This window comes from Ambystoma mexicanum, chromosome 8, assembly GCF_040938575.1.
Source record: "Ambystoma mexicanum isolate Mex_15411 chromosome 8, UKY_AmexF1_1, whole genome shotgun sequence".
NCBI classification, from domain to species: Eukaryota; Metazoa; Chordata; class Amphibia; order Caudata; family Ambystomatidae; genus Ambystoma; species Ambystoma mexicanum.
This window is the reverse complement of record NC_090929.1, coordinates 1,720,128,655-1,720,153,455: the sequence shown is the minus strand read 5'-3', so window position 1 is coordinate 1,720,153,455 and position 24,801 is coordinate 1,720,128,655. Positions and strand designations below refer to the sequence as shown.

Genomic DNA, 24,801 nt, shown 5'->3' with positions numbered 1-24,801 from the left:
AGGCTATCCTTACCGGGAAACTAGGTTTCCGTTTTGAATTCTTGTATTTTTAACATTGCAGACAACACCTTGCAGTGCAACTGGGATACTTATGTTGTTTTAGCTTACTTTTATGTACTTGGATGTTTTTATTCTCCCCTAGGGGAAGCCCCTTCCCATGAGGCCAGGGAGGTGAGCCGCTACCGAAAGTCCCCCTCGGGTGGTACACAGCAGGTGGATCTCACAGAGAGGGACCCGCCCCCATGGGACGGTCTGGGAAGAAAGCACCCCGAACATATCCCCAGCTCCCTCATCCTCCGACCCTAGGGTCCCATTACCACACACACCTCTATGTATCTTTGTAGGGTAGATGACATGATCGCCCTAAAGTGTACTGGGATAAAGAAGAGTAGGGATGAATCACCTACAGAAACTCGTACAAGGAAGAATGCAAAAAACGTACTGGAGAGTAAAAAAATCAATACTGAGACGAGGAGGTGCAGAGCAATGCAGAGTTCTCTGCATAACCAACTTGAGCAGTCCAGAAATTGTGAAACAAACGAGTACACTCTGAAAATAAAGAGACAAAGGACTTTGCAACCAGTCTCTGATCCTTACTGGAGAAGCCGGGAACATTGAATGAATGCAGCCAAAACAAGGGAGACGCAAGCACTGCAGAGGCCGAGACATTTAGACAGTGACGTCCGTGGTAACTCCACTGTAGTCCAAGTAGAGACGAAAGCAGCGGGTAGGACAACCAGCCTTTGAGGACGGCTGGTGTTTGTGGAAACCTGGAATCTCACTGTCCAGTGGCAGAGGAACGCGCCAGACGCCATGGTTCGTGGGGAGACCAAAAGAAGGCAGAATGGGAAAGAAAAACCCTCAGCCAATTGTAAGTCGCCAGTAAGAGGCCCGGGGAGGTTTGGGTAGCCGGGATGGTTGGTGGGAACCCCACGGGGCGGAGAGGTTGCAGGAGACTGGTCTGGGACCCGCAATAGAAAGCCACCTTCATAGTCTCAGTACGTGGCAGGATAGTAAACAAGGTCTACGACGTAGAGAACATCTTACGGCACTTGGACCTGCACCTTACTGTGAAAAGTTTGGCTCCCAAGATTTATTTTCTATCAAAATAAGTCTTAAGTAACTGTCATGCCACCTGTCGGTCTCGTCCTTCCACATCTTGACCGTGCCTAGAGACAAGCTGGTGGCAGCAGTTACAGCTGTACTGTTTTTGATTGTTTTAGTGGTCGCATTTGCATTTACCGCATATGGGACTAACTGTCTCAACGCCTTTGAGGATCCAGCCCATCAGAGCTATCCCTAGACTGCCCAGTGGCATCACCAGCTCTCTTATGGGCTATTCCTCCCGAACCATGGGTGTTCCAAATTGAAGTCTGGAACTTTGGTGGTCGCTAGCTTGTGCCGGATTTCATCTTCCCACCTTCATGGGATCCTGTCCTGGAGCAGATCCTGTGGCCGTCTGCATGATGGGATTGTTGCTTTAACTCTCCTTCCTCCACACATTGAAGCGTCCCAAAGAGGCCGGCATAGTGGACACCCGCCCAGGGTTGCATCTGCATTACCAGCTGACCAGAAGAATCCTCGAACCTGCAGTTCGTGGGCACCTCTTGCTGGAACCAATGGCAGAAGATCGAGCACCCAGCGACCACCCCCCCCCCCCCCCCCCCAGACAATCCACAAAGACATCTGGGAAAATCTGAGGTGGGGAGGGTGTGTGGGGGGCTTGGTGTTATGGTATATTGAGTGTGGGGTGTAAGTATGCATCATTGTACCTACACCCCCCCTCCCACCGTCCTCTATACATTGGGAACAAGCCCTTTTGCCTCCTGTCTTCATTCCACTCTTTCTGTCTGGTGTCCTGCCCCTGGGTTTGCCTCGGGTCTGGAAGAAAGGAGAAAACTTTCACTGGTACATTGTTATGCTTTTAAGAGTTTGAGAACTCGTCACTGACAGAAGCCCATTGCATCCTTTCCAAAGCGAACTCCCACTGGCGAGAATCATTGTGACATTTAGGCACAAGGCCCCATTCATCTCAGGGCTGGACTTCTCAAGTTAGGATATTGTTCTGGTGATTGGTTCTGCATCCAACTGATTACCTGCTTTGCTTGATTAAGTTATCTGATGTTCATACCACAAATGGTCCCCATAAGTTCACTTAAGAGTGCTGTGTGATGCCTGCTAGATTCATTTTTCAGTGTGCTCATAATACCTAAAATAAATGATTTTTATAAGTGACTAAATTGAATTATTATGCCCTAGAATGTGTGGATGAATTGAGAGCCTTGTCACTCTGAGACTAAGCCTTGACTTCCTGTCCAGGTACTGCGACGAATCCCAGGATGTCGTCACTGCTTCCGAAGTGAGAGACCCTCCCCATGAGGCCAGGGCAGTGAGGCCGCTACCCGATAGTCCCTCTGGGGGTGGATCTAGAGTGATGGAAGACCCCCTTTTGGACCAGTGATGACCATTGAACCCGATAGCCCGGGTCCTTTAAGGCGAGGTAACCATACCCGAGATGGATGGGGATATGGATCTTAATCGTACATCAATAATCAGACCGACTCAGGAAGTTGGCAAAATCAAGGCTGTTTTAATAACAAGTCTTTAACGGGGAGTACAACAGCCGCCATACAGCACCATCTCAATACATTGAATAAAAAAAAAATGATACTTTAATACTAAAAATTCATCGCGTGACCTCAGGATACGTGGCAAAATAAGAAACTACTAGGGGTTGTGGTTGGTCAATGGGGGGACATCTACATATATTATACAGGGACATGATTGGGTCTCTAAGATTAGGTGGAAAGTTAAGCCCACCCCAAGTGCAAGTCCCCTTCTGTGTCAGACTAATACAACATACTCTTGGCTTCTCAAACTATAGGGCTCCTTAATACGTGGCCCTCTATAATTGGTTGGCTCGCTTGTACTCTTCTGGAATATTCCATAATCATCCACTCGCTAGCAGCACGCAAGCTCGTATCTCAGGTGCTGAGGGGGTGGGGGGTCAGCCTGGTCATGCCTTCCCACCCAATTAGCCCACCATCCATCACTCCTGCGGTCTGCCATTCAATTAAATCTGTTTGAACTCGTCCTTGCAAAGGCTCACTGTGGCTGAGAATAAAGGGGAGTGAAAGCATGGCCTTATCTTCTGGTCTCAGTGTAGCTCGCCCCAAAGTCTATTTTCATCTGACCATGTAACGGGAGACCCCACTTTTGAGCTCTTTGTTGTATTTAATTCTATTAAGTGAAGAAATCTTGGCACCCTTGGTGGTTTTCATTACACCTCAAATAGGAGCCAAGCTTGCTTCTCACGTTCATGTATCTTCTTGAGCAAATAACTAGGCTCTATTACAGTAGATGCTATGCATATAGTGCAATCTATTCACTACGTAGCCAGCCTTATGTTTACTTCATCTACTTGCATTACTGCATCTGTACAATTGTAAAATGATTTTGCAGTTTCTTCAGTGCTTCTCAGGTGCATTCTTCATTTCGCTCCCGAAATGTTGCTTACTTGGTTACTTCATTACTTTTATAGGGTCTATATTCTTTCTTCAATGGCATCTCTTCTGGGTGAGTCACCTCTGCTTCATGTGACGTCACCAGTTCTCCTTCGTACATTGTCGCACTTCTTCCGGAACTTCCTTGAAGATCGTCATTTTCTCCACGCATACATATATGGTTTCCCAATGGATACCTTGTTTTAGGGACTTTTTTGTGATATTGGCACCATTATTGGCTTTGCACATGTTGCAATTTCCGGTTGCCAAGATATAGGCAGGATAGGGGCGGAACTTCCAGTAGAGGTACTTGGCTCTTCCTCTGCAGGTGTCGGCAGAGGAGGCCAGTGACCAGCCGTCGACCAGCAGTGACTAGTACAGTAGGACAGACCTGGGTAGGGAGTAGAGCACTTACTCTACCCTTGAAGCCCGACCACTTAGCAAACCTGCCTACACACTACTGTGGTCAACTTCATCTGCCTCCCTCTCTCCACTGTGCAGGTCTTCTCAAATCCAGCTGTGTCTAGTCCTGCACTCAAATTGCATTGGTAAGTGTGGGCCTCTATCCCACTATACAGATATTCTCAAATCTAGCAGGGCTCAGTCTTGCACTCAAATTGCACGGTTAGGTAGCCCTGTTTTAGTCCTGTACTCGGACTGTATTGTTGGGTGTACCCGTCTCTTCCACTATACAGGACTCTAAATCTAACTGTACCTCACCCTGCACACAAAGGTGCTGCTGTTCTACCTTTCACTCGACCTGCATCGTGAAACTTGGGCCTCAATCCGTCAGTCTAGGCACATACTAGGCACCATGTCACTCGCAGGACACTACTGTGCAACTCCCTGGCGCATCACTAGCCCCAACGTGCTCCACTTCAGTCTTTCACTACCCCCCCACCACACCCTCCCGCCTCAGTCACGCGCTCTCAACACCTGTAGATCCTGCTCCGCACAATTACGAGCTGCAAGATGGAGAGACCGATTAGATAGCATCACCCCACGGAACACATCAGATTTCAGCAAGGCATACCACACTCTAACGGTGCCAGCAACCAACCCCTGACACCTCCCACTCCCATTCTCCACATTCAACCACACCCCATTCCCAACTCCCACTTCCCCTCTCTTCGTGCAGCAAGAGAATCTGTAGCCAATACTCCACTCACCAGAGGACCACCCGCTCTCTCCTATACACCCAAGACCGCTCATAATGCAAGGGAAAGGAGAGACCGCAGGCACCTAATGAACTCCCTCCCCACCCCCAGCATCACCCAGTCTCCGACAGTTCGCAACCACTGCCACTGCAATATAGGAGCTAAACCTCACCACCCGCACCAAACTCAGTCCTAGCTCTTTTCCCTCTTACACCAACTCAGACTACTACTTCATCCCCACACTCCGCCTCGCCCCAGTCATACCCCCCTCTACCATTCCCCATAGAGATCTGGTCCAGCCTGAGGTGGTTCATCCCCAAACTCAACTCTCGAACACCATCTGGAACGGGCCTGTAGAGCCCCCCCCACACCTCCCAAACCCTCCCCCCAAGCCCAAACCAAAACCGCCCTAGCAAGGACAACCAGAATCTACTGATCGGAAAAAGCATTCTATGGGAACCGAATCCAAAATGCTCATAACCCAAGTAAGGAACTACACAAAATCGTAGAATGCAAATCCCCTTCATGCTTTTGCCTGACCACACCAGGCCCTGTGTGACACCCTATTACTCCACTTCTACAATGCTGCCAATGAAAGACACAATGCCATCCTTGCCAAACTAAAAATACTACTACCATCGCCACCCACTCGCAGCCCCCACACAAACCCTGCTGCATTCACAACCACCTTTTGACGCTTTCACTCACATCACACACCAAGAATCCCTGTCGCTGGTAGCAGTCGGCCGCCCTTCAGGTTCCCCAGAAGATACGTGCCCACCCACAATGCTCAAAATACTAACCGCCACCTGTGCAGTTCACGTTGCATGTGCAGTCCTTAACCACTCCCTCACATCAGGATCTTTCCCGAAAGCCCTAAAAACATCCTACACCAAACCATTCTCAAAAAACGGACGCTTGACCCACTTCTTCCCCATAACTACCGACCTATCTCCAATATGCGCTTCATTGCCAAACTGATTGACGGCGCGGCCTACAAAAAGCACGGCCAATTCGCTGAAGCCAACAACCTCCTAGATCCAGCACAATCCGGTTTCAGACCACTAATGGGAACAGAAGCCTCCCTAGTCTCCATCTGGGACTATCTAAAAAGAGCAGCCGACGTAGACGGCTGTGGGGCTCTCATCCTGCTAGACCTTTCTGCAGCCTTAAATACAATTGATCACTAGATTCTATTAGCCAGGCATTGTGCCTCTCTGATATTGATCACTGGATGACAACCAACCACCTCATTCTTCACCCTGGGAAAACCGAAATCCTACTCTGTGGGGGAAAAAAAACGCTCATCCCCCCAACCAATCCCGTGGCCAGATCACTAGGACAAGCGTCGGCACCCTCCCCCGCGGTTAAAAACCTTGGATGCAAATTGGACTCCCACTTATCCCTCACCCAACGCACCTCCAGCGTTTCCAAAACCTGTTTCTTCAAATGTCAAAATGGCCCGTCTTTTGTCGCCATTTCTTTGTGGAAAGGTCCTTCTGGAGATTTACTCTGCGCCAAACCAGGTTTGGTCCCATTGTTCGCTTTGCCTTTGGTGGGATTCACAAGTGAAGCCTGCCTCTGGCTCCTTGGAGTCTGGGGTGGGCAGGAAGTGAGGGAGGTGCCCGAAACTCCCTGTGCTTAGTCTCCGAGGAGACCCAAATGCACTCTTTAGTGATTTGCCAGCTGACTGTCCGACAAGGATGGCCACCCTGCTGGTGACTGACAGCTAGGCTGGAATGAATGGGAGAGAACTGAATAAAAGGCAAGGCTTTTGGCTTGGAATGCAGTCGACCATTGGACGAAGGAACCGAAGAACTTGAAGAGACGACTGCTGCAACTCCTGGACCGTTGGTTTGTCCGCTGAATCCCTAATGCTGTGCTAAAACTCCAAATTCTTATCAAGAGAGAAGCCCCTGCAAGGATCACTTCTCCCCTTGAGTTGGTGGGAGCAATCAACTCCAGAGTAAGCCATCTGCACATCCTTCTCAGAGCTGGTTGAATTTCCAGAGTTGCTGCTGGAAACCGTGTAGCCAGGGAGAGGAACACCAGATTGTGTGCATTGCTTTTTAGCTGGCCTAGAGCTCCAAGAAGATCCTCCGGACTCCCAGAAGCAGAACTGAATGAGCCTGAGCCCACTCAACAGAGTGCAGGACACCAGAAGCAAGGAAAGCCCATCTCAACAGCCAGGAACCGCAGTGTTGCTAATTGAGGTAGGCGCAAGGAGATGAAACACTGAACAGCCACTGATTTGAAGATTGCCGGTTGCGAGTGGTGACAGGCCCATTGCAGTGCAGGAGTCTCCAGAAGTCCTCCCTTTTGTCCCCACGACTGAGGACCAGGAACAGTGAGATCTGCAGAGCTGCACAGGAACAAGTCATGTGCTGCACTTTTTCTTCAATACAAGGTATGTAAAGTCTGAGAGAACTTGCCACTTGCTGTAGAGTTGCTTGCATCTTCTCCTACTCGGCTTGTGGCCCTACATTTGATTCTTTTCTTCAAAAACATTGTGCAAAGACTGTTCTACTTACCTACCAGAGGTGCTTCATCCTATATAAGACTTTTGCCTATTGATCTTGGCCTAGCCTGTTCGACTGGATGACTCTTCCTGGGGGGGGGGGGGGAGAGGGGTCAGGGGGGGGGTGGATCCAATATTATTTGCCTGCTTAATGTGTGATCTCTTGTGTGTTCAAATAACCTTTTTCTTTGACATCTTTCTAAGCTATTCTAGCACCCTAGCTATTGAAGTCACCTGAGGGTCTAGGTTGTGTCTGTGTGCCATCCCAAAAGGGGACTTACTGATTTAGAAACCAAGTGTGTATTTTTAAGTATATTTGTGTGTTTTTAAATTGCTCCCCTCTGAAGGCTTACTATAACTGACAGATAAATTAATTGTTTAAGAAACCTTGTATTAAGTGTTTATTTGAATAGTTGTCACTGTGAATCTCAGTGTAACTCCCCTACAGCTCACATTGACCCCTCCTGAGATAAGCCCGCTGCTCACGCTACCAACCTGTGTAGTATAGACTTACCAAAGGTTGGGCTCCTATTGCCAGGAGGCCAGGGTTGTTGTGCTCCCAAGGGAACTGCATACAATCTTGCCTAACATGTACCTATAAGATGTATTATGCCTGTGAGTTAACAGCATTGTAATGCCCTGTGTTGTTCAAATGAATATGAAGTACTGTTCTAGGCATTGTGGACTTAATACATATTTCCTATTGGTAAACTTGTGTTGCCCTTCTTTTGCCATACCCTACCAATGTGTTTGGTGCTGACCGCTACTTCTAGGGCCTTCCCCATATAGCAGGGTTGGGGATGTGCGTATAGGACACTATAGACTCTCAGGAAACTTCACACCATGATGAGGGGGCCTGAATTGTAGAAATCAACTTTGTGTTAAAAACGATGTATCCACAAGCAACACCTCTTTAGTCCATGGACCCTGATGCAACCTTTTACAGTGGAGCAAAGCCTTCAGTTGCACGCCACTGGGCTTCAGCTCATTATTACAGAGGCGCTGACAAGTCCTTTTAGGTTGACGGTACTGAAAAATGTTGTTTCTCTTAGTCGTTCTACTTGGTTGGCGCTTGTTGGTAACTTTACATCATTGTGCGAAGTACCTTACGGTACCGTGCAAAGGGGTCATTGTGTTTTGACCCTAGACACCCTCAAAGGAATTTTTGTTCACTGTACAATGTGCCTTTGAACAGAGTGGTGGAAGCAGTAGCCTTTTCTTGTATTTTGCTAACATTTTACCGAGCCCTACTGTGTTAACTGCGTTTGGCGCGTTTGGTTTGTGGCTAGTGTCTAGAAGGGCCATGCCACAAGGTCTTTTATCTGTGCCATTGGCCAGTTTGTCACTTGGACTTCCCCATGCCCTTCCAGGGCAGGGATGGCCTTATTTGGGAATGCAGTTACCTGTGGAAGCTGCTGCTTTCGCAGATCCCTGCAGGTAAAGTGTGTGGGTACCCAGGAAGTGGGCTGGGACTGTCTGGTCCCAATCTTCACTACTGGTGCCAGGGTGTCTGTTGTGCATGAGAGCACCAGTGGTCCCTGATTGGACCACTACGGGTGTGCATGCATGGAGCAGATCTTGCCATTGCTGGGCTGGGCATAAGTATTCATCTGACTGTGGATAAGAGGAGGGGTCCTGCATTCATTACAGCAGATCGGAAACAGATCAGAACTGATCTGAAGGAGCCATGTATTCAGAGGAGCCTAGCAGAACAAAGGACGATCCTGAGATGCACTGAGGGCCAGCACCCAAATCCTGCTGTTTCCCTAGTCCAGCTTTGCTTTGATCTCAGAAGACCTGTGAACGTGCTTCTTAACCTTGGATTTGTGGGAACAATCTGACTCCACGCCCCCTTGAAACCCTGCAAGTGAAGATGTTAGGCACTGTCCCTGAGCTATCCAGTAGGCTGTCCATCTGAATCCTTGGTTGCCTTGCAGGAGCATTGCTGTTTCGACTTCAGACTTGGTGGGCGGGATGGAGGAGGGAGAGATATCCCAGCTTATTCAACAAAGCACCCTTCTGCTGAACTTCGTCCCAGCACGCTTGGGCCATGAGATGGGTAGCAAGAGTAGCAGCTCCTGTCCCATACTGGACCTGTGTCCGCACCCACCGTGCCAGAGCGTCTGGAAACCGAAACAAAGGTGGCAAATCCTACCTCCCTCTAGACCTGCCAGGTCTAAGCCGATCTAAGGGCGGTGAGTAGTGAAGTCACTTACCAGTGGCCCTTTGTTCATCCAAATGCATTTACGCTTTGAAGGTCCTTTTTTAAATCCCTTTTGACTTTGGTAGAATTTGCTTCCAAAAGCACGCTGAAAGTCTGACCAATTTTGTTAATCGTTGCAGATCCTTCCATAATTTTTGGAACCCCTTTCACCCCTTCAGAATTCTACCCCTAACTTTTTACTTCTTTCTAAAAAGTACTTTTAACTTGACCCACAACCGTGCACTTTTACGTGCACCTTGTGCATTCGGCTCCATTCATCTTAGGGCTGGACTTATAAAGTGAGGCTTGCTATCTCCGAAGACTGTTGGTGTTGCTGAGGTTATTCACCCTGTTCCTCCTTTGCAGGTATTGGAGTTATTAACTTTCTTGCACTGACTCAGTGTCTTTATGTGTATATTAAGTAAGGAGAGTGTGACAGATGCCCTGCTTTTAGCCACATTGGAAGCTTGCTGGCAAAGTCTTTCTTCACTCCCTTTCTGTGCTCCTCCTTCAAAACCTCTGAATCCAGCGAATCGTGGTGGAGTGCGACAGTGTTTTGTGAGGTGTCCTCTGGCAGCTTGACTCTCAGAGTTGAGTTCAAGGCTGTGAACCTGTAACTCTGGAGTCCTGTTCAATCACGAGAGCAGAGCCCTGATCCATCTACATCCACTTGGTACGTACATTTTCTGACTTGATGTCTCCGATTTAGAAAAAGGAGCGTTGCCACTTGAAAAGGCTTGAATCTTCTTGAATCCCTCAACATAAGTGTCACACTGGTTTGCAGTCGGGAGCGAGACTGTTGGGCAGTCTAGTCCTTTGATCTCCTCGCCTGATTCCTTGCCAAACGATTGCGGCTGCTAAAGCGTTTGCCATTTAAACCAAGCATAAATACTATTGCACTCAAAAGTGTATCAATTAACGCTGGCCGGGACAAGAAACTGTGAGCTCTGCTCTATGTAAACCCCCTTCCCTGGATATGTTTGCTATTTTGCCCGGTCCAATTACTAGGAGACAAAAAAAGGGAGAAAAGAAAACCTCCTACTTTAACATTTTATGAGTATAGGAGTGCTCTTCTGTAGTCTGCAGTCTGAAGGTACTGTGAGCGACCTAGCCTTTGAGCTCTGTCTGTGACTCCTTTTTGGAATAGTTTCGACTCCTTGATTGGGACATCTACGAAGTTAACTCGTCGTGTGAAGACTTGGGAGAGTGACTGAGCCTGGAGCCTTTGGACTTGCTGCATCCTGCACCACGAGTGGACTCAAGTGTGGTGTATATTGCTTTTTGGGCTGCCACTCGATTAATATACTTGAATAGTGTTTTACACTGACTCGCTCTGCTGGCTTTAATCTTATTGGCATTAATTTAACGGGACGTGTACACGGCAAAAACACTTGCTGAGATTTGGAAATGATAGTTGCATGGTTTGGGGAGGGGTGGGGTCGGACGGGGGAGGTGAGTGCTATTCATTGTTTTTGCGTTAGTGCGCACCGGTATGGTGTGTTTAATAGTGACACTTGTTATACATGCTTAATCCTTTCTATTTGGCTTTTTAGAAAAGTTTAAGCTGGGGAATTCATGGTTGCACCCTAAAAACAGCTATGCTTCTCACAAATACTTTAGCGATCACAGCTTTAGCAGCATACCTCACAAGACTGTCAGCCCTCTGAGAATGTTCAATCTCTACCCTTAACCTTTCTCCCCTTTCCTCCTCCTCACCTGAAGATTGGTCTTGAATAGATATCATCTGTGGTCTTCTAGCACAATAATCCTTCTCCTTTCTCCTTTTTTTTCCTGAGAAAGTCTTTCTCACGAAAGGAAGCCACAGTGTACTGCTGTGAATAGCACTACCTGTGGCCCCTCTTCCGAGAGGGACAAACTGGGGAAAAAGCTGTCTGGCACAAAAAACCCCAGAGGTGGAACAGCAACAGCAGAGGTCCGTCGTAAGGATTCCGGGTGGAAGGAAGGCTCCCAAGGAACCGTGAGGAAGCCGATAATAACGGCCAGCGAGAGACAAACAGAACGGAGAAAGAACCGGATAGGAGTCAGAGAAAGGAGGAGAGGGAAACAAGAGGTCCCGGAGAACGGGAAGGCAAGAAGCGGCCCAAAGGGCGGCAGAAGGAGAGAGGCTAAAGGAAAGAAACTAGCGTAACCGCAACCGAAAGAAAGCAGTCAGGGAGCTGAACAAGTGGGTTGCAACGCACTGTGTGCCGGGGGGGGGCGTGGCTGAAAGCTTCCCGGCTAGCACAGAGGGAAACACTAGACTGCTACAGCGACGTTCGAAAAACGTGGCAGAACTCTGCAATGGCGGCCCCCAAGCCTCACCCTGGACCATAATGTTCACGGGAGGCGGCGCATGACAGACCTCTGCCGAGGAAAAGCTGTTTTTGCTGCACCTTTGACACTATAAGACAAACTCAATGTCTAACCAAGGAGTGGCCGTAGAAATCCCTGACGATCTAATGATTGGCCTTGCGGACTCCACATCCATCAAGGTAAAGTCGGGTGATTCGGCACCTGCCCCAAGTGCAGTGGGTGCCGTTACAGTAGATTTGTCACCTTGTGCTCCATTGGACATGTAGCCTTTGGCACTAAACTCCACCCATTGGCAGCCCTTCTGATGGGCCTAAACAGGATCTGAACTTATTGGGACGTAGTTGAGAATTTTCCCTCTCCCCACATGTAATGGAGTGATCACTACCAATCAGATGAACTATCCCAGGCCGCCTGTTGGGCATATACAAGAGCCTAATGCATTGGGCCGTAAGGTGGAGGTTCTGCCTCTCCCCTCCACGTCTAATAGCGAGATCTCCACTGACGGCTCACACTCTGCAAATTGCAGCCCGCTAACTCCACTTATTATAGCTCCACTTGATGGGGTTGTGCGTCAGACAATGGAAAATGTTACTAATACCAGAGTGGTGTCAGCCTGTATACATCCTCTTCCTCCACCACTCTCCAATCTGTCTCGCATTAGGTTTACCAACTCCTCCATGGCTTCCTCACCATTATCAGTGTCTAATGCCAATCCTACCCCGAGAAGAGTCTCTCTTCCAGCGCTTCTTGAGGTGACCCTAGGGGCTCTGAGCACAGCGCTGGTCGCCCTGTCTTCACTTTATGAAGTGATGGATGCTAAAATACAAAGGGTGTTTATTGGCAATCTATTGCATGAAAGGAGTTGGCCTGAGAGAGGTGAGGGGGGTGATAAAAGTAACCTGGCTCTGTGTCCCTATTGTGTAAAGAACAAATATGAGGATACACACAAATGAATATAACATGGACCTACGCATGCAAGGCTCCCACGAGGAGTGCTCACACGTCTATTAAAAAAAATAGTGACCTGGGCAACTTACAAGAAAGGAGCATTCAAATGGAACAAAATTTAGTACAAACACCAGAAGTAGTTGTACCTAACAAGAAAATACCCATTTGCCTTTTAGAATTTTTGCAAACGTGAAATAAGCACAAATGATTTTTTAAAAAGAATCAGAACGCACCACCTTGATCTTATCAAACAAGATCACACCATTTTTTACAATCAATACCATTACCCACCAAACAGATCATCTGAACCAAAAATCAGATCACCAAAAGATATGCTAAAATAGCCCTGGGGTGGGGGGGGGGGGGTGCTCAAGAAGATTGAAATTGGCTCAACTTCTACCAACCAAATAAACTCCCCCATGGATTCTGCACCTCTTGATGTCTTGATACAAGCAGTACAGACAAAGTAGCGATACTGATAAACAAGAGACTTTGCCCATAATAGAATATCGCCCTTTCAGAGAAATGGCAGTGGCAAACGATACTGAAAATAGTGGTATTTCGCAGTCCCTGATAAATGACTGTACATTCCTCACATTAGAACCGAGAAGGAATGAGATTGCTAAATCGATAGCACTTTATAAAGAATTACCAAAAAAGGAAAGACCTTGATTAAAAAAAAAAGACAAATCTATGGACAGGATGAAGTACTGTCAATAGACCTCAAAAGCAATACCACAGGTGATGTGACAGTCGTGAATCCAAATGTTGCACAAAAAACTCACTCCAACAGTTTTGGGCTCTTATCATACCCTTTTGTTACAATGTAGAGGCAGCCGTATCCACTACCTTGAGGTAGATAAAGTATACTGGCTATATTTGGTGATGATCAAGCATTAGTGGGTTTGTCGTCCTCAGATATCGCACAAGTGGAATTTAATGATCACAATCTCGCCCAATTAAGTTATGAATTCCATCGGGCATTGTACTAAACAAATGGCAAGCCAAATATGAACGCTTTCCAAAGGGCTTTATTCTGAAACAAGATCCCCACCACGGACGAGATGATGTAATTGAAAATGTGGAGAGGGATGCCCACACATTAGGTGGGAGTGATTCCATTCCTGCTTTGAAAATCGCATGTTCTTGCAGTGCATTGGGACCTTCGCGACAAGTTTATTCTGTACCAGTTTACCAGTCACAGGGTCAGTGGATCCCAGGACGCTTGCAATGCACTGATTGCATAGGGAAGGAATAACAATCCACTTCCATCCATCGGAGTTGCTGTAAATTGGCTAGCTGGAACACAAGAGGGATCAAACGCTTGCTTCAGATTGAGCACAACCCTTTAGCTGACGTTGATATTATAATGTTACAGGAGACATGGTTTATTGAATCCCCCATATTGCCTGGCTAGCCATTGATCCTACTCCCCGGCTAAATCCTCAGATCGGGGTAGACCTCATGGCGGCAGGAGAGGCTAACTCACAGTTCACATTGGAACCTTGGGTGACTCCCTTTAAATTCACACAATTGGCCAAGATAAAAAACCTCCAACACCCTAGTGGTACTAAACATATATTGGAACCATGCAGGACTTGGAGACCACAATTCTGTTAGAATCCTGTTATTTAAAAAAGGAGACGTCAACAACCAACTATCGGCCAATTGCCCTCCTCGATATACCTAGAACAATGTTCACACGACTCTTGCTCAGACCTTTCCTCATGGGTTAAAGAGGCCAAGGTCTTTCACGTTTATCAGATGGGTTTTGTACCAGTGCTGGGAACAGCAATTTATTTATTATGGCGGTCATCAAAAGTCATGGGCTCCAAATCAACCAACCAATCTATATGGCATTTATAGATTTCAAGGCAGCCTTCGATTCCATACCAAGACAATCACTGTTTGATAAGTTAAAAAAACAAATTGTCCACCAAACATATAAGCTCTGGTTTGTTTCATACGAAAACATCAATTTAAATCTGATTTATAGACTGAACCCTATCAGAGCCTATTTCTACAGACAAAAGCCTCAAACAGGGAAGCATCTTAGCGTCTTCGCTATTGAACTTTTAGATATCAGATATGGGGGCTTATTTTAGATCTGTAGTCTGACTCCCCAAAAATTGGCAACATTCAATTGTCGCGGATGATCTTGTGCTCTGCTCCAAGACGCCAAAAGGCTTCCAAAATCTGCTTTCAGCCTTGGAATTGTGTGCTACAAGTTACCAAATGGTTTTGAACTTGGGTAAGACTAAGATTCTCACGTGCTACAAAACATCAAATGAAAGCAAATTTCCATGGCAGATGTATGGCACTCCATTGGCACTTGGTTTAGTAGTAAGTGCAATACTACTACAATACAATAGTAAGTGAATACCGCCATCTTCTCCTGAAGAGCCGTACCATCTAGAAAAGGAGGAAAGCGCAAACAGCAGCTGCACAAGCCAGTAATCAACCAGAAATATGGAAAATTCATACTGGACCCCGTTATAATGTTCTATGAAAAAAAAAGCCATTTCAGTAATTACGTATGGAGCAGAAACCAGGCTATTAAAAGACGCGGTATATTGGACTAGACTTGAAAAGGGTTTTGTCTCTGCCAGCTTCTCAACCTATGTGTATTCTATGCCATGATCTTGGCTTGGTCTCCCTTGCAACCATTTGCACATGACAAATGCTCATTGTGTATAGGCAATCTACTTGCAATCCTAAACGGGGTTCTCTACTATCAATTGTAGCCTAATTCTACTGCAGATACTGTGACCTTGATTTGGAAGGAACACATTTTTGACATTGTTTGCAGAAGATATTTCGATATATTTGCTGATGGCCAACCCAGATTGTGCAAAAAAGAAACAGTGGCTGTACGATTGGATTTTGACCACCCAAGAATGTATGCAATATCATACATTTAAGAGTGACAATTTCAGGCCTTAACGATCCTGAACTATATTTAATTAAGTTTCCTGATCCGAAATAGAGGACTGTTACTAAGTTTCAGGCTTAATTTGTGGCCGACATGAGATGTGGTTGGTAGAAGAACGGCGGCTTCAAAAGCCCAAAAGATGTGTAGATTTTGTAAAAATACTTTAGAGTTGGAGATACTAAAACATCTCCTTAGTACATGCCAGACTCTACTACATAATGATATGTGACAGGTTATTTAATGTGCTTAATACCCAGGTTTCTAAGCGCTGACCCAGGGATCGAACCTGTGTTGCTCCGTGTCATCTTGCTTCCAAGGCGAGCATGTTGCTCCTGAGCTATCCTCCCGAGACTAAAGAAGAGGAGATGCTTTCTACAACATTTGTTGCAAGAGTGTCAGTATCTCACTGGTGACATGTTATGGCATACATTTTCCAAGGAGCATGTATATCCGAAATCAGTGCGGCAAAGAATGTTTTGCAATCACTACAATTGGGAATAACCACCTGACATATTGAATTAGTGTTGAGCTTAAATTTTCTTGAGCTTGCATTTTGTATATTAATGAATTGGAATTGGTTATGTGTCTTACTCTTTTTAGCCATCATTATTAACTTGTGATAAATGTACACTTTGTATCAAAATATTTACATTCTATCATATTTTTATATCTTGTATACTTTTAATCTGTATATATGTATATATATCAATTGTATAAAAAGAATTGTTTTTAATTACATAGTGCGGTGTTTTATTATGGCATTTCATGATTCATGTGTGGTTATTGGGCCTGCAGTAAATATAGTTCTGCATACTACCGTCCAATGAGCGCGCACACACTCACACGGTGAAACGCCAAGAATTAGAGACCCCTGATCACCCCCACGCCTCCTGAGACTTAGCCTTGACTGTTCTCTAAGCTACTGTGATTTGGTCTGGCATCTTCCCAGAAGTGTCCCCCGTTTCACTAACAAGGGTGGCCTCCTGAACATCTGTCCACCAGGCCAGAGTTAAGAATCCGTTCTAACCAATTGCAAATGTAAAATGTTTTCAAGAGTCAAAAGCTGAACTCGCCCGCCCACATCAAACAGTACTTGAAGACAAAAAACACAATTTGAATAAAATTGCATTCAGTCTACACATTTGTAAATACATTCTAAGCTGCTGATTGGCTCCTGCCTATATAAAACCTATTTCAGCAGCAATTACCCTATTCTAATTGGTTAGTACATTTCCCTATTCTTGATTGGTTACATTTGGTTGTCACCCCTGAAGATTACCTAATGTGCAGTCGGTAGAAAGAGTGAAATCCGTTATCCACAGCAATAAACTAAATGCGAGGACAGTCTCCTCCGTGAGACAGCCAACTTGGCCTCCCATGCTAGTCCCCACACCTCGACTCTCCAGTTCACGCCTCTCCTCGTCACTATACTTATGCCAAGGACAAAAACTATGGTTTCATTGTGTTCAGCTCCCTTGGAAAAGATTGCATGAGAAAGTGGCAGGGGCCTGGCTCTAAGAATAATAGCTAATGTGCGCTTCCTGGCCCCCCTGCCACGTTCTCGGCAGCCCAAAGGCTTTCTAGGATGCAGCAGAAATGCAAACTAACAATGGCAAAATCACCGAAACATGTCGCAACACGCGCAGGCCTACCTTTGATACAGTGGTTGATGTGTTTGCCGCTAGCTCACTCGAGTGATGCAGAAACGAGGCCTCATTCAAAAACCATGCAAAACCGGTCATGTTAATTGAAGTCCCTAAGCGTATACGTTTAGGACGTTGCTCCCCATATTAACACTGTACTGTATGGTCCAGGCCAATGGGGTACTTGCCTGCTTGCTAGTTTTTAAGGTCTCCTGGTTCTACCTAGCATCCGTCTTATGTTGGGGGCACCCCTTTGATTGGGGTGGGGGGCGTGTGGCAGGGGCACATAAGCATTGTGGTTGGAAGAATCATAGTACCGCTCATATGGGCATGGCAGTTTTTATAATCTACGGGTACCTTTTTAAATACTGTGTGTTTTGAACCCTAAGTGCTTATTTGAACAGTTTTGTGTCCTTCATTATATTTTAGAGTTGTGTGTGAACTAATTGTACCTGTGACCAACTTGCCCCTACCTGAGAGTTCAGCCTGGTTGCGCTGACCAAGTTACCTACACTAAGGTTTTGCTCCCCTTTCTTGTTGGGTGTGTACGCTTTCTCCTTGGGGTTAGTGGTTGCAGCACCCTCAAGAGAGTGTTATGAACACTGCCTTAACACGCTTCTTTGTTCTAATCCTGGAGGCGACCAGTGTCCATAGTTAAGGCCTGGCCACCATCAGATTTAACCCATCCTGACACTGTTTACACCAGTCGCTAAACCCCTACTCCCAACAGGCGTTTACTCCAACTCCAACCCCAGCCCAGTCTAGACCATCTTCAAAGCTTTGCATCAGGTTGCCCGGTCTGGTCTTCTGCCGCCGAGCTGCTAGTCCACCACCAGCAGCATAGTGGTCTGCTTTACCGGCTGCCCCAGCGGCTGCCTAGCAACTCTTAGGAAAGATCCACTGGAAGTTGTGGCCACTTGTGTTCGTTGTGGAATCGCTCATTAGCACGGCAGTGGCCAAATTACAAAATAAATCCATGCCTGTGATGCACCGCTGTGCTCCCCGCTCCTGGTTGGTTGGTTTGATTTTAAGCGGGATGCACCTCGTTGTGTGATCTCCTTGGATTGTTGCTTTGATCCTATTGGATGTTTCTCTGCAGAATGATTGGTGGAGCTGGTGACTGTTTCTTCTAAAGTGGTTTCCTCTTCTGTGCACAGGTGTCTGCCGTGCTGTGCAACGATGAGGTCATGCTGAGCATTAAACCTGGCGAGCACGGATCCACATATGGAGGCAACCCCCTGGCCTGCCGCGTGGGCATAGCGGCTCTGGAGGTAAGGGACTTGCTGCTGTAGCATTGCTTAGATGGTTCCACAGCCTTCATAACATCTGGGGGGGGAGGGCATGAGGCTGGTGAGCCCACCTAGCCAGTCCCCCAAAACTGTGGCATGTGAGGAGTTCTGTCTACATACCCATTCGATCAGCTTCCACAGTATAGAGTGAAGCAAGGGGGTGGGGGCTGCTAGACTGATTGTGGAGGAAAACTTGCACAGCGAGTGTTAGGCAGAAACCTGTGCAGTTCCCTTAGGGAACACTGCAAAAGATTTAAGACTACAGGTGTTTGGCAGTAAACCCACTTGGTAGCAGTCTGTACCACACAGATTAACCTGGTAGCTGTGCCTGAGCAGTCAGACTTCCCTCAAGAAAAGGTAGGCAGTATACAGAGCATACAGAATAGGTACAGAGGCACAGTAGCACAAGCAAACACTGACCAGAGCTTGTGTAAAAGTATATAATTATTTATTTAAAAGACACTTGTAAAATTACACTAGCACAGAAAAAGGTAGGTAAATTCAAAACAGTCATAATTACTATATGTACATCCCTAGTTATTTGTTGGACAAGTCTTAGTTAACACCACTTATTTCCAGACAGAGGTGAGCGCTTAACGTTAGATGGCACTCCAACAAATTGTTTAAAAAGGGAGGGAAAGGCAGAATTTAAGAAAGCAATACAGCAAAACACTTTTCAGAGAACCACAGTAAGTATTAGAGAAGGCAGTCTATTGAGGAGCAAGGAAGTTCAGTGCCAGGCCCACTTTAGGGAGAGCCAGGACGAATATGCCCAAGACCACACAATGTCACACAATCTCAAAAGTCTTTACAGGTGAGTAGAAAAGTTCTGTGAAGCTTAGAATAGTTTAGTTAGGGTGTCCCAGGCTAACCCAGGTTCGAGAGCCGAGGGCTAAATCTACCCCGTACAATCGGTGGCAAGGGAAGCCGGGCGGAACACAGTACCTTCAAAATGGAAAGGATCCTCCAGCGGTGGCAGTTGTTCCTGGTAGTGGGTGCAAGTCACGGCGTCGTCCAGAGGAAGAGAAGATCTCGACGTGGAGGAAGGCTGAAGGTCGTTGCACTACCAGGGAAGAAACCAGCCGTGGAGTTTTCCGGTTAAAAGGATGTTACCCCGCTTTCGCGGTAGAGGTAAAAAGTGGTACTCCGGTTGCCGGGGTGCTTGACACAGGCAAGGCGGCCACGAGATGCTCCAGGGAGGCGAAAAGAAGGCAAAAACTGGTTGTCCCCACCAGTCAAGGGAAGAAGACTCTCCGGACTGGAGATCTCCTCTGTCGTTGGGAAGTGGTGAGCCGGTTCAGCAGGGCTCCACCGGTGGTGTCGTCGTAGCAGGTCGTCTCAGCTTCTCCCTCTTCGGCTTCTTAGGTCCTGTGGCGACTTCTGAAGTTCCAGTCCCCAAAGCCCTGCTTTTATACAGCAAACCCCCATTCACCAGTCCTAGCTGTCACTCAAACATGCTAAGTGGTGAGCCGGGCGGCTCACCACTGGGCCAATCACACAAGAGTGCGACTTGAGTTGCCAAGGCAACTCAGTCCAGGGTGCCTAAATCCCCCTCCCACACATCCTGTAGACCCAGACACAGTGGCACCACTTTGGAGGGCTTCTGTGCAGAAGCCCGCCAAAAGTGGAACAAAGGCTCGACTCGGGTTCAGGGTTACTGAAGTGAACCCAGATGCCATTTTGGCGGCGAGTTCTGGCAAAAAATCCCAACCGGTGAATTAATATTAAATAAATAAACCGGCGGTATCTTTAACATTGCACCAAAAAATCAATGGGAAATCCCATTGGGAAATATTCCCGTGGAATATTTCCGTGGTATCCACTGCCACCATCCAGAAACTCGGCGAGGGGGGACGGGACAGTACCCCCTCGACAAACAGACCCAGGGGCAATCTAGTTGCCCTTACCAGTACTTCCAGTATGATGGTTTGTACTGGTTCTGTTCACAATTTAAGACTAGTAAAGTCAATGGTGACTTTACATGCCCAGGGAGACAGTAGTCAGTCCCAGGGTATGGAGTCTATCCTGGGGGGTCACTATGACACCCCTGTGGTACTGCACTGAGGGTGCGGTGTAACACACATACAAAACCAATGATAGCCTATGGGGAAAAATACCCCAAAGCCCATTACAAGTCACAGGAATACACTCAAAGCATGAGGGTAAAAGAGTCCCACTCTTGGCAGGAGAAGAAAATAAACCCCAAAAATCCAGCAAAGCTGCTGGGGGACTCACTAGGTTAGGAAATTCAGCGTAAACCGAGAATTCTCCCTAAGAGCGAGTGCCGCTGCTAAAACCTGGCCAATAAAGTTCACTTAAGGTGGGAAGGCGATTGCATACTAGAGCTTTGTAGTCGGGAGGTTGGGTTCTGAGATCTAGAACTGCCTAAAAGAGCTGGCTGCAAACCCTGTTGCATATCAAAGTGGTTAATGGAGGCCTGTGCATTACTTTAAAACTGGGTGAAGCTTAGATGCATCAGCCACTTTCTTCTTCGGAGCTGCTTGGGAGCCTTGCTTGCCAGAGGATCAGTGTGATGAGGGCAAGAGTGTGACTTCATTTGGTTACCCTGGACTAGTTTGGCCATCCTGCGCCCGTCTAAAGATGCGACGGGAAGCACTCTGGCCACCTGTGCCCTCTGCTGACTCTTCCTGACCTGGTACTCGCCATGCCCACTGCACACTTGTGCATCGTCTGGGCTTTAACTGTCACATAATGGGTCCTTCTACAAACCCAGTAATGGCAGCAGGACACACCTGGTGCTGTGTGCATGTACACTTGCCTGGATCAGTGGCACCTCTAGAAACTCCTATTGGAGGCTGGGGAAGAAACTAGGGGTACAAAAGAAGTGGTGTGGGGTTGCATTGGTGCTGGCACATCACGTGACCGTCAACAAGCTAAGTGGATAAGTAAACCTACATTTTACCAAACTGGTTAAAGAACAGTGACCTTATGCAAGTTGAGAGTAGGTTGACACAATAAAACGTTTGCATCAAGTTAATATACACCCCAAAAAGTGAACTCCTGTTTAACCGTTGCAAAAAGGTTTAAAAAAATAATTCCACGTGCATCTAGTCTTGCGAGTGTTTCCCACTGAACACGTTCATGCGTTGCAATCACTCTCCACTTCTCCCTTTATTCACGTACCTTAACCTCCACTGCTGCGGGGTTCCCCTCCCAGTGCTGAGCCCTATTTTAGACATTTTGATAGGTCTCATTCAATCCCTTGTAACTTTTGTCTTGCAAGTGATATTCTGTCCAGATGTGCACCCTTTTCTTGTCACATGTAGGCGGTCATATCGCCACCAAGGATTCCTAGGTTGCTGTAGGGTGGTGTGAGAAAATAAAAAACAAGTGAAGTTTTGTGTGTTTTCAGAAAATACCAATAAAATGATGTACAGAGAAGCCTGTGGTGTAATCCTTGCGAGAGCTGGGCACAAATGGTTTGCTGTGCTGAATTTCCAATTTTATTTTTTTATAAGGTTACCATCCGTTTTGTGAGGTAGGAGATTTTTTATTTTTTTCTCCCTTTTTACAGTGGGACATGCTGTGATGGAATGGAAGAGGAGGGTAGGAAAGCTGAATGGGAAGACGGCATACATTTCTGAAAAGTAGACCGTTCCAAGTTCAGGAAGGCGTCATTTGCGCAGGTCAGGCAACAACTATGTAGGGAAAATTCCCATAGTTTGGGAATAAGATTGGAAAAGAGACAGGAAAACCAGTATGTGCTGGACATGTTTGCACCAGTAAGGTAATGGCTTCCGTGAATATTGAGAAAAGCAATGCCCTGCTGCATTCCCCTGACTCTTCTAGCTAGGAAATCACCTGTGTTGTAATGTTTAACAAAACAAGCAATATCCCACAAGCTAAAAACGAATCCATGGTGCACAGGATTTTTATGCTGACGGCCTGAACAGACGTACTTGGCATTTGACAATAAAGACGATACATGTGGGGAAGAACGGCAAGCATACATTGGAAGAGTACAGGCAGGCCTTTTTGAATGATGGGTGCCTTGTGCCGGTTATAAAAGCGAACAGTGCCTATAGCAGCGACTAAATATAGGTCAGATTTGGGAAATTAAAAGGTTGTGTAGCGTTTTCATACATTTTCTACTAATTTTATCAATGCCAAAAGAAAACAAATGTCCTAGCGGTGTCCCTATCTGTCTCTGGAGGAAAAAGCTGTAACGCAGCACAGCCCGAGCTCCAGGATGGTCTGGGTGATGTCCCCAGCTTTGGGCGCCTATCTCCGATGTGGGTTGACAGTCCACAAGTCCAGCGGCAGTCCCAGAGAGCCCCGGCAGGGTCCCCATCCCTCCCCAGAGGGGAAAAGCTAGAACACAGCCCAGGCAGAGCTGCAGGAAGGCTAGGCCTGATGTCCCCGGCCTTTGCCATGTGCCTTGCACATGGTAGGCCACGCCCCCATCCCAGCTGTGGTCATCGGACAACCTGGCAAGATGCCCGTCCCTCCCCGGAGGGAAAAGCTGTAACACAGCATTGCCTGAACTCCAGGACAGCCGAGGTTCCTGCCCCCGGCCTTGGGTGCCTGTTTCCCATGTGGGTCACCTGTCCCCAGGCCCAGCAGCATGCCCAGGGAGCCCTGACTGGGTCCCCATCCCTCCCCGGAGGGAAAAACTGTACCGCAGCCCAGCCAAAGACCCAGGACGACTGGGGGTGCTGGCCACGGCCTTGGGTGTCTGCCTGGCACATGGGTCGACCACCCCCTGAGCCTAGCAGCGGGCAATTTTTCCAGAGGCACACTAGAGGGCATCGGGGGCTGCCCTATGCCTGTAGGGACAGTCCCCTCAGGACCCCCCCCCCCCAGAATTGGGGTTGTGGTCTCATTTTGCAAACCCAGGGAAGCAGTAAGTAGCACTAAGCCACCAGGGAAAAGATTGTGGGGTTGGGGGTGAGGGGGTACCAGTACCCCCAACCGTCCTGGATCTCTGGCAGGGCAGCGTTACAGATTGTCCCTCAGGGGAGGGATGGTATACCTGCCAGGATGTCCCATGACCGCTGCTAGGCTCAGGGGGTGGTCGACCCATGTGCCAGGCAGACACCCAAGGAGTCTCCCCATGCAAAACGGTCAAAAAGCCCAAGCAGCACCGAAAAACATGTGTGCTAGTTTTACAAACATTCCCTGATGACTTTAGCACATGTAGCGTGTGCTGATGGTCATATAACCCTCCACCCCCCCGCAGACACAGTAGGGGAAGTGTGCTCACCTTCATTGCCTGGGGTTTGAGAGGATATTGCTGCAACAGGTGGGGGGGTAATCAATGCTGAAGACTTGCATATCACAACTTTAACCGGAGTTCAACTGTATTCCTTAAAGGGCCCACTCTGGTATTCTATTTCGGGAGGATAGCTCGGCAGCAATGTGCACGTCTTGGAAGCAAGACGCGGAGCAACACTGGTTTGATTCCCGGGTCCGCGCTTAGAAACCTCTGGGTATTAAGCACGTTATAAATGACCAATTACAATTCCATAGCAATGTTCAAAAATATGTTTAGTGTTCATGCCAGATAACTCACTCGTCTGAGTTCTATAATGGTTACTATGCAAATCAATGCGCATCTAACGCAGAACATATTGTGGTCTTGTAAAGCACATCTCTAAAGTTTGTGGTGGCCTGTGGTTTTACCAAACCACTAGAGGGGGTGGTTATAATGGAGAGGCAGGTACTAAACATGTGGCATTCATGAGTGTGGGTCACAAATGTTATCTGTGTCTGTGGTTTGTTGCATTGATACTCTGGCATGTGTTCCATCTAAAAAGATTATTGTAACCCCTGGGCCCTGTTAGCTAAGGTGCATAGAGGAAAGTAGAAATAATCACAGGACACAGGAGCTTTATTAAAGGTTTTTATTCCATGTCTAAGTGTTTTCACTGGGACGTACCTGATTATCCCTCGTTCCCCCACCATGGGAGACACCTAGAACACTGGACTGTGGGACAATGGGCAGGTCTCCACTGCCCGCAACAATGGACTTACCTGGGGAACGTTTGGGAGAAGAAAGTTGGAGGTAACAGTTAAAGGAGGGAGTTTAAAGAGATCAAGATAGAGCAAGCAAGAAAGAGCGCAGAAACAAATTAAAAAGATTAATGCTGCGTGGGGGGGGTGCGAGGAGGTACGCGGCCTCCCAGTGCTCCCTGAACTTGATGAGCCAGGCTGCGTCTGTAAGCTCAGTTCGGCAGGGAAAAGGAAACCACCCAGGCTGCATGCATGGAGTGGCCTGGGTGAAGATCGTGGCCGTGCTGGGGGAAGCATGGGGGTTCGGGGGGGAAACTGGCGC

At 47.4% G+C, this 24,801-nt stretch overlaps 1 protein-coding gene across 3 annotated transcripts in view; it reads left to right on the top strand.

Moving 5' to 3' along the window:
- Positions 1-24,801, top strand: part of OAT (ornithine aminotransferase) — a 261,439-nt gene that overhangs the window by 208,408 nt on the left and 28,230 nt on the right. For all 3 annotated transcript variants that reach the window (XM_069612035.1, XM_069612037.1, XM_069612036.1), the window contains one exon: positions 18,375-18,488. In XM_069612035.1, the coding sequence (XP_069468136.1) occupies positions 18,375-18,488 (114 nt within the window). The remainder of the gene's footprint in view (positions 1-18,374; positions 18,489-24,801) is intronic.